The 12,447-nt window shown below is 37.6% G+C and overlaps 1 protein-coding gene across 1 annotated transcript in view; it reads left to right on the top strand.

The window, feature by feature from the left end:
• Nucleotides 1-12,447, top strand: part of CD44 (CD44 molecule (IN blood group)) — a 66,210-nt gene that overhangs the window by 18,224 nt on the left and 35,539 nt on the right. The window contains exons 2-5 of the mRNA XM_075712664.1: nucleotides 5,261-5,426; nucleotides 8,646-8,782; nucleotides 10,211-10,282; nucleotides 11,514-11,753. Coding sequence (XP_075568779.1) covers nucleotides 5,261-5,426; nucleotides 8,646-8,782; nucleotides 10,211-10,282; nucleotides 11,514-11,753 — 615 coding nt within the window. The remainder of the gene's footprint in view (nucleotides 1-5,260; nucleotides 5,427-8,645; nucleotides 8,783-10,210; nucleotides 10,283-11,513; nucleotides 11,754-12,447) is intronic.

Here is a 12,447-nt window from a genome sequence, read left to right on the forward strand (position 1 = left end):
ATCAGCATGTTATCAACATTCTTCTCCTACTAAATCCAAAACAGAGCACTATGCCTGCTACTAGGAAGAAAATTAACTCTATCCCAGCCAAAACCAGGACATCGACTTCAATGGGAAGAGTTTGCATGAGTCAGTGTTACTCATTATGTATAAGTGTTGCAGAACCAGGGTGGACATGGAGATTGCACCTAGTTTCTAACAAGCCTCTAGTATTAATAATCAGTGTGTAACTCACATTTTCATGAAAGGACAATGCTCTTTAGTCTGTCTCAGCCAATTCTATCACACCAGTGGGCTCTAGCTAGCAAACTGTCTGTGGAACTGGAGTTAGTGATTTTGGCTGAAAAGTATGAACTGAACCTGGTTTAGATACGTGAGTGGCAATAGCAGAGTAGGGCTTGCATCCAGCTGCTTGAGACAGAGCACCAGAAATCCCAGGAAAGACAGGCAGAAATGCCCTGTGTGAAAGTTAAAGTTCTCCGTGCTCATAAAACTCAGTGCAGGCTTCGGGGCATTCCATGGCTTTGAGTTGAGTCACCCAAGTCTCATGGTCTGGATGAGGTTAATGATGATGATAACTCAGGCATGTCTAGTACTTTTTGCCTTTTTTAAGAGCTATTATTAAACAATTTTGTCTTTCAGCTGTAGCAAATCATGTGAATGTCAGGGAAAGATCATGGTCTGTCAGCTCCCAAAGCCTGCCAGCTATAAGAAGGGGCAGAAGGGAAGGTTTGGGTGCTGTTTGTGATTCTACTGTGAGTCCACCCTGAATCAGCTCCTTTGAAACTTCAAAAGGATTGAAGGGATCAACAATATTTTGGCACAAAGCATGAGTTTTGCATTGCCTTGTCTCTTGAAACGGAGAAAAAATCCATCTTTGCATAACTGTGTTCAAGCCAACTAAGTAATATCAACATAAAATGAACAGATTAGACCTTCCTGCACTATGGGAAAAGGTGGAATATGTGTTTAAATTTGGATTTGGGAATCATGTTTCTTCCTTAACTCAAAATCAGTCTATAAGCCGCAGCATGGAAAAAAGAACTGAAGGTGTTAATTTAGTTTGGACCCTGTCTTTTATTTTTGATAACTTTTGTATTGATATGACTAGAAATATTTTCATTAATTCAGTTAAGGGTCCCCATTGTCTGGATGTTAAAATATGAGATCACAGAGTAAAATCTCTGGTTTCCCTGACAGCTCTGGGCAGTATGGTCTGCATTCGTATTTTGCCATTTTTAAAATGTGGTAATTGCTGTCTTCACAGAGGAGATGCTGGGTTTATGCAATTTGCTTGGACTGTGAAATGTCATGTGAGTTTTAGGTACTGCTGTAGTCCTTTTTGCATGCTCACTGCTTCACAAACAGCAATGTTACAAACATTTTTAATAGTAGGTGTAGAAGATATCAAAATAAAAACAAAGCATGCTGTCTCAACATTACTTCAGGGCAAAGTGCCAACTAATCAGATGGCCTCAAAGCCAGTTTTGAGAATTTGATTGCCACATTTTTGCCTGGGGTTTCCGAGACACCCACATGATCTCCCACACTGCATGAGAGAGGCTTCCTGCAAGCTTTGGCCCTTTTGTATGTGCGTGCAGTGCAGTTGGTCAGCACATGTGCAATAAGCCTGATACTTTGCAGAAGTGTCCTGGTGTACAGTATGTACACTGTAGAACCAGGCTGAGCATTTCCATGGAAAATATATATGCATGTAACTGTAGCCCACAAGTATTTCTATTAAGCCTATTTGTGTAAATAGGCCTATTTATTTTCAACAGTTGGAGTTTAAGCAATTGGCTGCCTAATAAGTGGGATTGTAACTACGACTGGATCTCTGGGTAGTAATAGAGCATATATTGTAGTGTTTTAAAACCAGGAATGGGCTGAGGTTTGGTAACAGCTGAATCAAATTCACTCTAAACAAAAGTGAACTTCACTTATCTCAGTGAATCTGGGGTGAGCTGTGAGGTTCGAATGCAACACAAAGCAAGTGGATGTGGTATCTGCTTTTATAGTAAAAATTCTTCAGAAATTAGCCTAAAGTTATTGGAAGAGATGTTGATGTTCCAAACAAATCTAGTTCCAAAATAACCGAGCTTGTTACTTTTAAGTAATCAAATAGATCTTTGTGATCTGATCCCCAAATTTAATATTAAGTCTTGGGCTTCACAGAGTATGTTTATTATTAGCAAATTTAGGCCTGCCTTGTTCTACAGGGAAGAGAGAATCAAGAAGGGAAAACTAAAGAGAAGCCTTTTTCCTCTCTAGGTCATTTATGTTTAATACAGCTACTGACTGGACAACTTCTAAAGTAATGTCAGGCTTTGAATACGGAACATTTGGAGCCAAAGTAGAAGTCACTCACATGGCATCTGTGAGAGCAGCTCCATCCCATAGCAGTAGTCATGGGCCACATCCTTCTGTGCAGAGTAGCTATTCATTGTGTTGTCCTAAGAAAACATCTATTGAGATCTGCAACCTGAACATCTGTTGATTACATTTGTGACTTGTAGGTACATGTGGCGATAGCTTTGGAGCATGTGGTGCTGTTCAGTGAGGGGTGTGGCCACAGAAGGTCTCTAGTCCACCAGCTATCCCCAGGACCAGCGTTGTGCACATCTGCATCTGGCATTTGTGGAAGCACTGTGACTATTTCACAATCATGTGTGGGAACTTGCTGAGACTATCATTCTATGTTACTCTACTAGCTTCTTCTCAGACTGTGAAACTAAGCCCTGTTGCAAAACATTAAGTCCTCCAGGAAAGAAAAATGCATTTGTTAGTGCCCTCTTCCACACAGGTTCCTCATTCTTGCCTTCAAAACCTCTCATCACATGGCTGTTATCAGAGAAATTTTAATAGAACTATTTTTCCCTGGAAAAAAACAGCTGTGTGAAAATAAAGCTGTTGAGAAAACATGTTAGTCTTGCATAAATTTTACAAAACTAAAAATTATGTCCTCTTGGTATTTTTTTATAACATATGATAATAAAAATACTAAGAACTGTAATCATCAAGACTGTTAAACAGCTATGCAATGTATATCAATTTTGTTTACATTAAATGTTTTTGTCAGCCTAAATAATTGGTGGGGCAGATGGGAGAAAAGATGTTTTTTACATTCTTTTTGTGGAAAGGCAATCCAAGTAACCTTAATGATTAATTCTGTTCCCATTGTAAAAGTATTTAAGATTGGATGCACAGCTTTTGAGCTCCTTTGGACAAGCAGTCATCAATACTATTGGACTCCTACCTATACTGTGAATAATGGTTGTCTTCTCATACACCATACAGTCTGGATCTGATCTGGTATTATATCTCCTTGATTCCTGTTACCTGTGGAAAGGAACATTCCTTGCAGTTTACACTGGGTAGATACACTGTAGATAGAATAACCTCAGTTTACTAATGAACAAAAGCAATTGAAGGAAGAGTGCATGCCTTAATTGCTGTAATTTGCTTTCACATCTCTGCTATAGAAGAAAATAGACAGTCAAGCAAAAATGACATTAGGAAAGTTTCTTGTTATTTACACAGAATGCGTCAATGCAAATGTGCATAAATTGCATTTGGGTCTTTTAGGGAAACAGTTACTATATGGCATCTTTTATTTCAAATAGATGGTACAGACACCCCCTTTCAGTATTTGGAGAGGACTGTTCTATTTTTCCCTTTCTTGCAGGTGGAACTCCCATTAAAATTAAGATAAAAAAAAGTCATGCTCTTCTCTTCTCTTCACTGGGAATAATAGGCTACTTCAATTAAGTGTGCTTTGCATTTGTCATTCTGGTCTGGAGTTGCAACCACTTTTTTCTCTTGAGGGAAAGGTGAATCAGGTGCAAAGTTAATTCACATTGCTTTGAAGCATCCTGATCTTTCCCCATTTTCTTCATGCACATGCTTATTCTTATTCATAGTATTAGTATTATTAACTCTTTCTTAGCTGTTCCTGTTAAAAAAAGATGGTAAACAAATGTTTATTTTTCCTCTCATTTTACTCAGTCACAGACTTTCCTTGGATTATACCATTTTCCCACTGTACTTGTTACATTGTGTAGGCAGTATCTTTCCAACATAAAGATAAACGGAATGTGATCTCCTCAGAGCCTCTAGCCCTTATGCCTTTCATTCAGTGTCAGTAGTGAATTGTATGAGGCACTCCCCTCCCCTCCCGTAAGCTTTGCATGTACTGCTTGTTCAGAGTTCCCAGGCTGAAGGCCAGAAAACAAATTGCACAACATAATTATGGCACCTAAATTTTTTTTTATTCATTATTTTTATCCTCATACTGCTTAACATGGAAAGTTACTTCCATGTGCAAACCTTTACAGTATTATTAAATTAAACTCCATCTAAGACGTCCTTTAACATTAAATAAGCTTACTGCAGTGCATATTGAAACTGACATGGATTGGCATGTTTGTGTGTGAGCGTGAGCTCAGCAAGAGGAAGCCTTTCAAAATGGAGAGAAATACTGTCGAATGAACAGGGAGCAAGAAGTTCATTCATGTGAATTCTTATATAATCTGTATTTGATACTCCTCTATCTGCCCCAACAGGCTGAATAAGAACAACTTAAAGATTATCTTTCAGGGAATATTTAACACCATAATGTTATTCTACCTCAGAATATCTGTGCAGCTCACTTAGCTTTTGTCTCAGGTAGATCGTGCAACATCAAACCAATGCAAGCTTTCTCCTTTTGTCTAGCTAATAATAGGAACACATGCTTGAACTAGTTCTGAAACTGGGGATTGATGTATATATTCATTTAAAAGGATTCACTATGAACGGATCACAATAAGATAATTAAGGAATCTTATGAACTTAAAGGCTCTGATCATACACCATTTCATCTTTTAAAAAATCTGTTATGAATTAAATATTTTGTCTTCAAATACATTTGAATATTCAGTTAGTTTTGCAGTAATGTGGTTTCCAAGACTTTCACAATGTATTTACATCTTCTGCACGTTATTGTTAATGGTATGTTAAAAGTGCTAGATACCTCACAAAAACATTTTGTATTGCTATTTTTGGAAAGGCTGAAGATTTGGCTTGTGTCTCAGCCAAAAGAAGGGAAGTATGAAGAAGGTCATTGAAAGTGCTAGCTCTCTTTCTGAATTAATTGGTAGCTGCCACTTGCTGGTTTGCATTGAAAGCACTGTACTTGAAAATAAATAATTTCCGGGTCTTCAATGAAGCATTAAGTCCAGAAATTTGTAATTCCTTTTTTTTTCTTTTCTTTTGATAACAGAATTCAATGTAAGTTGCAGATATGGCGGAGTTTTTCATGTTGAGAAAAACGGTCGCTACAGTCTCACACGATCTGAAGCAGTCGAACTCTGCAGAGCTCTCAATAGTACCTTGTCAACACTAGAGCAGTTGAAGAAAGCTCATGAACTTGGATTTGAAACTTGCAGGTAAAGAAATTCTTGAGATGATAATATATCATGACAAGTCCATCCATCCACCCATGCTATTGTGTGATAATATCATGTTGACTTCATATAGCTGTTAATTAGACAGCAGTATCAGTCCTCGAATTATATTCTGTGATGAACAAAACATCTTTGTGTATGTGTGTGTTTCCTCTGGGTCCAGTAATAAATAAGTCCTTGACTACATATACTTTTTACTAATTATCTTTAAAAAAATCATAACCTCTTACAGAGAAAATCTAAAGATAATAAAAGATTGACAGTATGATAAACTAATTAGGAAGATGTTCAGATCATACTGTATCACTGACTAATTAGTAAGATATGTATCTGAAAAGTATTTATGATTTTTAATGACCTGATGTAAGGCCAAAGACTGAAGATGGTATGTACAGTACAGGGACTTCTGTCTTGTCAAGAAATGGTAAAAAGCAGCAAATGGTACTGTGGGGGATGAACTCCTGACATTCTAGTGGAAAAATGGCCACAGTATTAGTGCATTCTTATAATGTGTGAATGGAGAAGTTTCAGAAGACAGCCATAAAAATGATTAAAAACCCCAAAACCGTGCTGTCAAGTGACACCAATTAATTAGCCTCTGTAATTAATGATGTATAGGACAACAAATGCAGGTAATACAGACTCTTCAGTTTAGCAAAAAATAACTAGACCAAGAGACTGGAAGTTACTCACAGAAAATTTTGGATTAAAAAAATTAAGTGAGTACTAATACAACCAAATATGTAAGGATAATAATTATTGGCTGAAACGACTTACAAGGGTTGTAGTACATTCTTTGTCACACCAAAATTTCATCAAGATGAAATATCTTCCCCAAGAATGCCTTCTGTTCAAACAGTAATCAAGTCAGGACAGTCTTATGGTCTGTAAATATGTCAGAGTAGATGATCATGTCATCTTGCTTTACAAAATACATAATACACTTACTATGCAAGTCATCCTAAATATTCATATGCACAAAAAAGATTGAACTTAGGAGCTGTAAATTTGAAGTTTGTTTTGTTTTGTTTTGTTTTAAAATCAAATAACATCAATTCATGTTGGTAAACCATTATGAAGTTGAAATAAATTTCAGTAGATTTTCAACTTTAATGAAATCTCAAATAAACAGCAAATATGGAGAAATGGAATTTATCTTCTAACTGACTGGACTAGAAAAGTTCAGTGGACATTTCTCCAAAATTTTAAGACTTTCATTCTGGTACCGTTAGAAATAGTACTAGCATCAATAATGCTTGCAACTGTTTCCTGTGAATGATTTCATTTCAGTTTAGTCAGTGGTGCTTTACTTTTTTAACACCTAATGCGTGAATGTTCTTTCCCACTGCCTTACAAGTCCATGAGAACTGAATAAAGCTCCTTTCAAATTAGTAGTATTTGTACAAAGTAATTTGTAACCATGGAAAGACACATGTGCAGTGCCTTGAAAACACTCTTATACATATAAATGTCATGCACTGCCGTTGATGACAGCATATGGCATGTTCATTTTCACAAGCATTATGCCCTGGATGGTGGTGAAAAGAGGTGGGTAATAGTGGCAGGGAACAATGGACAGAAAATTCTTAGACGATTCTTCTGTGACAAGTGGGAATGTCATTTAAAATTGTACCACATAAAGACTAGACACAATTCTTTACTCTGAGGGGAAAGTCCTGCATAACATAGTAGGCATGTTCTTTCTCTAATGTTAGCATATGAACATACTTAGCATTCTGAGTTGTCCAGCACTACACAATATGGAGAGAATAAGGATCAATTCCTAACTAAAAGCCTAGGGGTAGACATTTCTAGTTCTAGCAATTATGAGTATTCTGCAATGTGGAAAGTATTTTCTGAAGTTAAAATATAAAGATAATTGAAAGAAGGATTAGAGGGAAATGGTTTTTGCAGTGGGGAGCTGTAGTTTTTCATTAATGTTACAATTCTCCCTAATTCACAGTGTAGCAGAGGACAGGTTTGGACATGTAAAGCATGTAGATAGGATTTGTTCCTCCTTTGCTTCTGGCCAGCCGTCCTACCCTCGTACTTTCATTTGTTGATCCTGTGCTAGAAGCCCTTGTCAGTAAGGCTAGGTTCTTATCAAGCTTTAGTAGGAGAGAAAAAATATACTGCATATAGTCATCAAAATACATGTGGAATGGTGAGTGAATAAGATGAATCAACAGACCATAACACAAGTAAGTGATTAATGGATTATAAAGTGTCAACATCGTAGGCTCAGTTGGAAGTGTGAGTAAAGCAGTTTATAATTCCACCTACAAGAGAGTTTCAGAATTGCAAGTTTTCAGAATTGCAAGTATCTGCACATTAGACATGTAAACGGAATGGGGCTCACAGATAAAAAACTGCAAAGCTATGAAATTTACTCCTCCCTGATAAATTGTATCCCTCAAGAAGTAAAATAAAACCCACACCAAGCCCCCATTCTCATTACCACTCTATCACACCTCCCAGCTAAATACATTGGAGTTAATCAGGTGTTACAAGATTGCAAAATAGTAATATCACATTGTGCATTATGTAGCTCTGTTAACCACAGTCTTCACTGAAGTATGTGAGCTCTGTACACAACAGCCAAGTTGTTCAACTGAAAGATACAGTAAGAATTTGTAGATGAAAGAGTGTTGTATCTGAATATTTTACTAACCTGTCAGCTTTTTCACAGTGATGTGTCTTACAATCATTCCCTATAGTACCATTTGCTCAGGTACTATAAACTGAGCCCCCAACATTTCTGTGTGAAATATCCCTGAGCAGTATGTTATGCTCAAAGCAATGAAAATGTGACTTGTGAAGAAAAAAGAAGCCAGTCTTTAGTGTCATGTAATACAACCTCACACTGAATAAAAAGTGCACTTGCCTCCCAGTCTCTCACTTCCACTGCCTTGCTCTGGAACTGATTGTCCTAGCTAATATGGTGCTCCCTTAATTCAAATGAGTTTAGCTCTAGAAATTACATGCAAAATGGTGTTGAGTGGCTGGAGACTGATGTAGCTACATGTGAGAAAGGAACACCCTTCATATACAAAAAGTATGCATAAATGCATGCACTTCTAAAAAATAATGCAAGATGAAAATAATGGCTTCTTTGTAGCTTCTTCATGTTTGAGATACCTAGACCATTTATGCCATCTGCTATAATATGTAATATGGTGTATTTTCCTCTGTTCTTCACAGGTATGGTTTTGTAGTGGGAAATATTGTTATCCCACGAATCAATCCCTATCATCTTTGTGCAGCAAATCATACTGGTATTTACAAACTTTCAGCAAACACAACTGGTCGGTATGATGCATACTGTTACAATGCGACAGGTATGTATAGGCTTTTATGATGTATTTTAGATATAGATTAACTAACAATAACATACATAATCTCCTATTTAAGGTACTGGAATGAGGGTTTCTATATTAAATATCACCTAGTTTTCACCTGAGAAGAAATACATTTTGTCAGCCTCTAGAAGTGTATCTATAATGCCAGCAATGAATTTGACCCATTTTGTCATTAGTGTGTTTTGAACTGAACCAATTTCTGCCCTTGGGACAAACTTAGTAGCTTCAGAACGGTTCATTATAACATCTTAGTGCAGTGAACCACTGCAGCAGTGAATCTAAAAGGCGTAACTGTTGTAGGCAATGGCACTCAGCTCTTCTGTTCATGCACACACGAGCTTCTATAGCAAACAACAGTTATTTGTGTTAAGGGATGCTAGCAGTGTCTGCCACCTGCAGCAGCTCCAAGGCCTGGAGTGGCCATGCCAGGCCCATGGACAGGGCTTCTGCTCTCCTGTTTGCAGGTTCATCCAGTATTTTCTTTCAGGCAAATCTCCATTCAGACATTAGGCATAGCGATTTGAGTCAGCAGCAGACCAGTTTCTTCTAAGGTTTTGAACTTTTTAATAGTTGAAAATATTTTAATAAATTATTAGGAAAATGTAGATAATCTTGTGACAGATGCTGAACACAGTATTTGAAGATAAAATCTGAATTAACTTCCAGTGTCTTGAATTTCAGTAGATTATTACATTCACAGTGGAAACAGACAGATCTTACAGAAAGCTGTAGGCAAAATTCATTGATTATTTGAATGGCAGTGACATTTTTTTATTTTGTTCTTGGTGGTAATATCATTAAAAACCATCTTTGCATTGGCATAGTATCAGGCAAGTTGCCATCCTCTGTCACCCATGGGTGACTCTTCTGCTACAGCGATGTCCATCCCCACCAGAGCTTTATAACTCCTCCCAAGTCTTATTCCCTTCTGGCACTATGAGCAGGTGGCTCACACACTGGACATGAGCATGGCACTGCAGCCTGCAAGCAGTGCTCACCAGACCAAGGCACACTCTGCCTGTGCAGAGCCCTCCATGGAGAGGACAGGGTCCCTCTGGCTAAAAAGGATTAGAGCTGCCACTGCTGCCATGACAGTGGGGCTTGTCTGCATTGAAACTGGGTCATAAAGCTATTTTCACTGATGTTGATTGCAACCATTTCCTGGAATGGTTATGGAAATGGAGAATCTCATTGTTAGCTGACAGAATAACCTTGAAGTGCCCTACCTGGGAAGGAGCAAAAAGGGAACATAGGCAGATCAGTGAATAATGTTTGATTTGGAAATTTGTTTTCAGTTGTCTACATCTGAAGCTGATGTTTTGTGATTATGTATAATTAATATGGGTATACACATGACTTTTTTCTCAATTTTCTCAAATTAATATTTTCTATTTTCTTCTTTTACAGAAACAAGGAACAAAACATGTGAGCCAATTGAAAGACTAAATACTTCTTTCCTCAACAATCAGGGTGAAATAGGTACAGTATTGATTAGAAAGACCTGCCACTTGTTTCATTTTTAGGATCTGGTTACCTTTTTTTACATAAACATTTGCTAATATTAAAAATCAAGCCAAACATAAGAAAAAGAAGTCTAGAGATGTTCAACACCAATAAAGCAATTAGTCACTTGTGTTCCTCTAAATCCTGTAGAGCTTGGTTTGTCTCAAGGTGCTACCAAACATTTTTTATATAGGTATTTGACATTTTTTAGCACCTCAGAACTGGTAATGTTTCTCTGACATATAGGAGTGCTTAAGACAGCAACCTTTCTACATCTCATTTGAGCTGCTGGTTAGAAAAGCAGCTGAAAGTGGAAGAAAAATCTCATAATAAATTATTTGTCCCGGTTCTAAAATTCTGATTGACTTTAAAGAGGCCAAGATTTTATGTTCAAAACCAAACTGTCTCATCAAAATATCAAAATATTTGATGGAGAATAGGCCCTATATGTTTGACAAATTGTTGTGGTTTAACCCAGCAGGCAGCTAAACACCACACAGCCTTTCGCTCACTCTCCCCCTCCCCAGTGGGATGGGGGAGAGAATTGAAAAAAAAAAAAGGTAAAATTCAGCTGTTGAGATAAAGACAGTTTAATAGGACAGAAAAGGAAGGGATAATAATAATAATATACAAAGCAAGTGATGCACAATGCAATTGCACACCACCCGCTGACCAATACCCAGCCAGTCCCCAGGCAGCAGTCGCTGCCCCCTTGGCCAACTCCTCCCAGTTTATATACTGAGCATGACGTCATATGGTATGGAATAGCCCTTTGGTCAGTTTGGATCAACTGTTCTAGCTGTGCCTGCTCCCAGTGTCTTGTGCACCTGGCAGAGCATGGGAAGCTGAAAAGTCCTTGACTAGCATAAGCAGTACTTAGCAACAATTAAAACATCAGTGTGTTATCAATGTTATTCTCATCCTAAATCCAAAACACAGCACTATGCCTGCTACAAGGAAGAAAATTAACTCCATCCCAGCTGAAATCAGGACACAAATATATACATCAGCGTATGTGCATTAGGCATAGTTTAGTGATGTATGATCTAGACAGATTAGATAGGATAGCAAAAATGGGTGAACTAATATTAATCCACAACTGTTTCTCTATTTTTTTTGTTATAGGACTTAAACTGTTTAGCATTACTGAAATATAGCTACGTAGCTCCTTGATACTATCAGCTGCTTAATTTCCTCTTTCCAACAGTCATTGACAATGCAGATGGCTCACGTTATAATGCAGATGGCACGCGTCATAGCGAAGAGTCCCCAACCTCAGGCGTGGATGATGAAAATGTAGGTAGTGGATCAACACATGACACAACTCCCATGGACATCTCCGTCAGGAGATCCAGCCCCTCATATTACGGAAGTGCTACTCCAGTCTCACAGCTGCCAGATCATTCTTCTGGAGGGGGTGAAAAAGAAATTCCTAGAAAAGATTCTGGTAAGGACAGTAGGTTGCCACTGTACCCCCTTTAAAATAACTGAGTGAAGGATTACATTGTTAGGGATATCATGGGGGAATGAGAAGCACTGTTTCTAATTTTTGTCCTAGAGAAGTAAAACCAGAATGCATGTCTTTGAAAGAAAACAGAAGCATTCTGAATTTCCAAGGATTTTTATGATTGCACAGGAGTACAAAGCAGCCACACATCAGCATAATTTCCCACATAAACCTTCCCAGGGTGTTGAAAATAGATGGTTCTAATAATTTGTGCTTGTTCTTATTAAAATATTTATTTCATTAAAGGCTCAAAAACATACCTAGCCATGAACACAGAGACATATGGGTATATATCCATAAGGATAACATTCTTATCTGTTCTCTAAAAGGATGAACTGACATTAAGTAATAAGAACAAGGAGGAGTTTACAGTACAAGTGATTCCTCTTCGTACCAATACGGGGCGGGAGGTGGGGGGGTGTTTAGGACATCTTACTACAGCATATTACAGAATGCACAGAGATATAAAAATGTCAAATTAAAATGTTATTAATATCTTCTTCCTTTAGGTGGTAAAGCCAAATTCTGTTCTCATGAAGCCCTACCAAATACAAATGCCATACTCTTTTCTAGGGCATTTTGTAGGGTGGCAAATTAGTGAATTAGAGTGCCTTGCCTGTATCTTGCTTTCTTC

The sequence above is a fragment of the Pelecanus crispus genome, chromosome 6, assembly GCF_030463565.1.
Source record: "Pelecanus crispus isolate bPelCri1 chromosome 6, bPelCri1.pri, whole genome shotgun sequence".
Classification (NCBI taxonomy): Eukaryota; Metazoa; Chordata; class Aves; order Pelecaniformes; family Pelecanidae; genus Pelecanus; species Pelecanus crispus.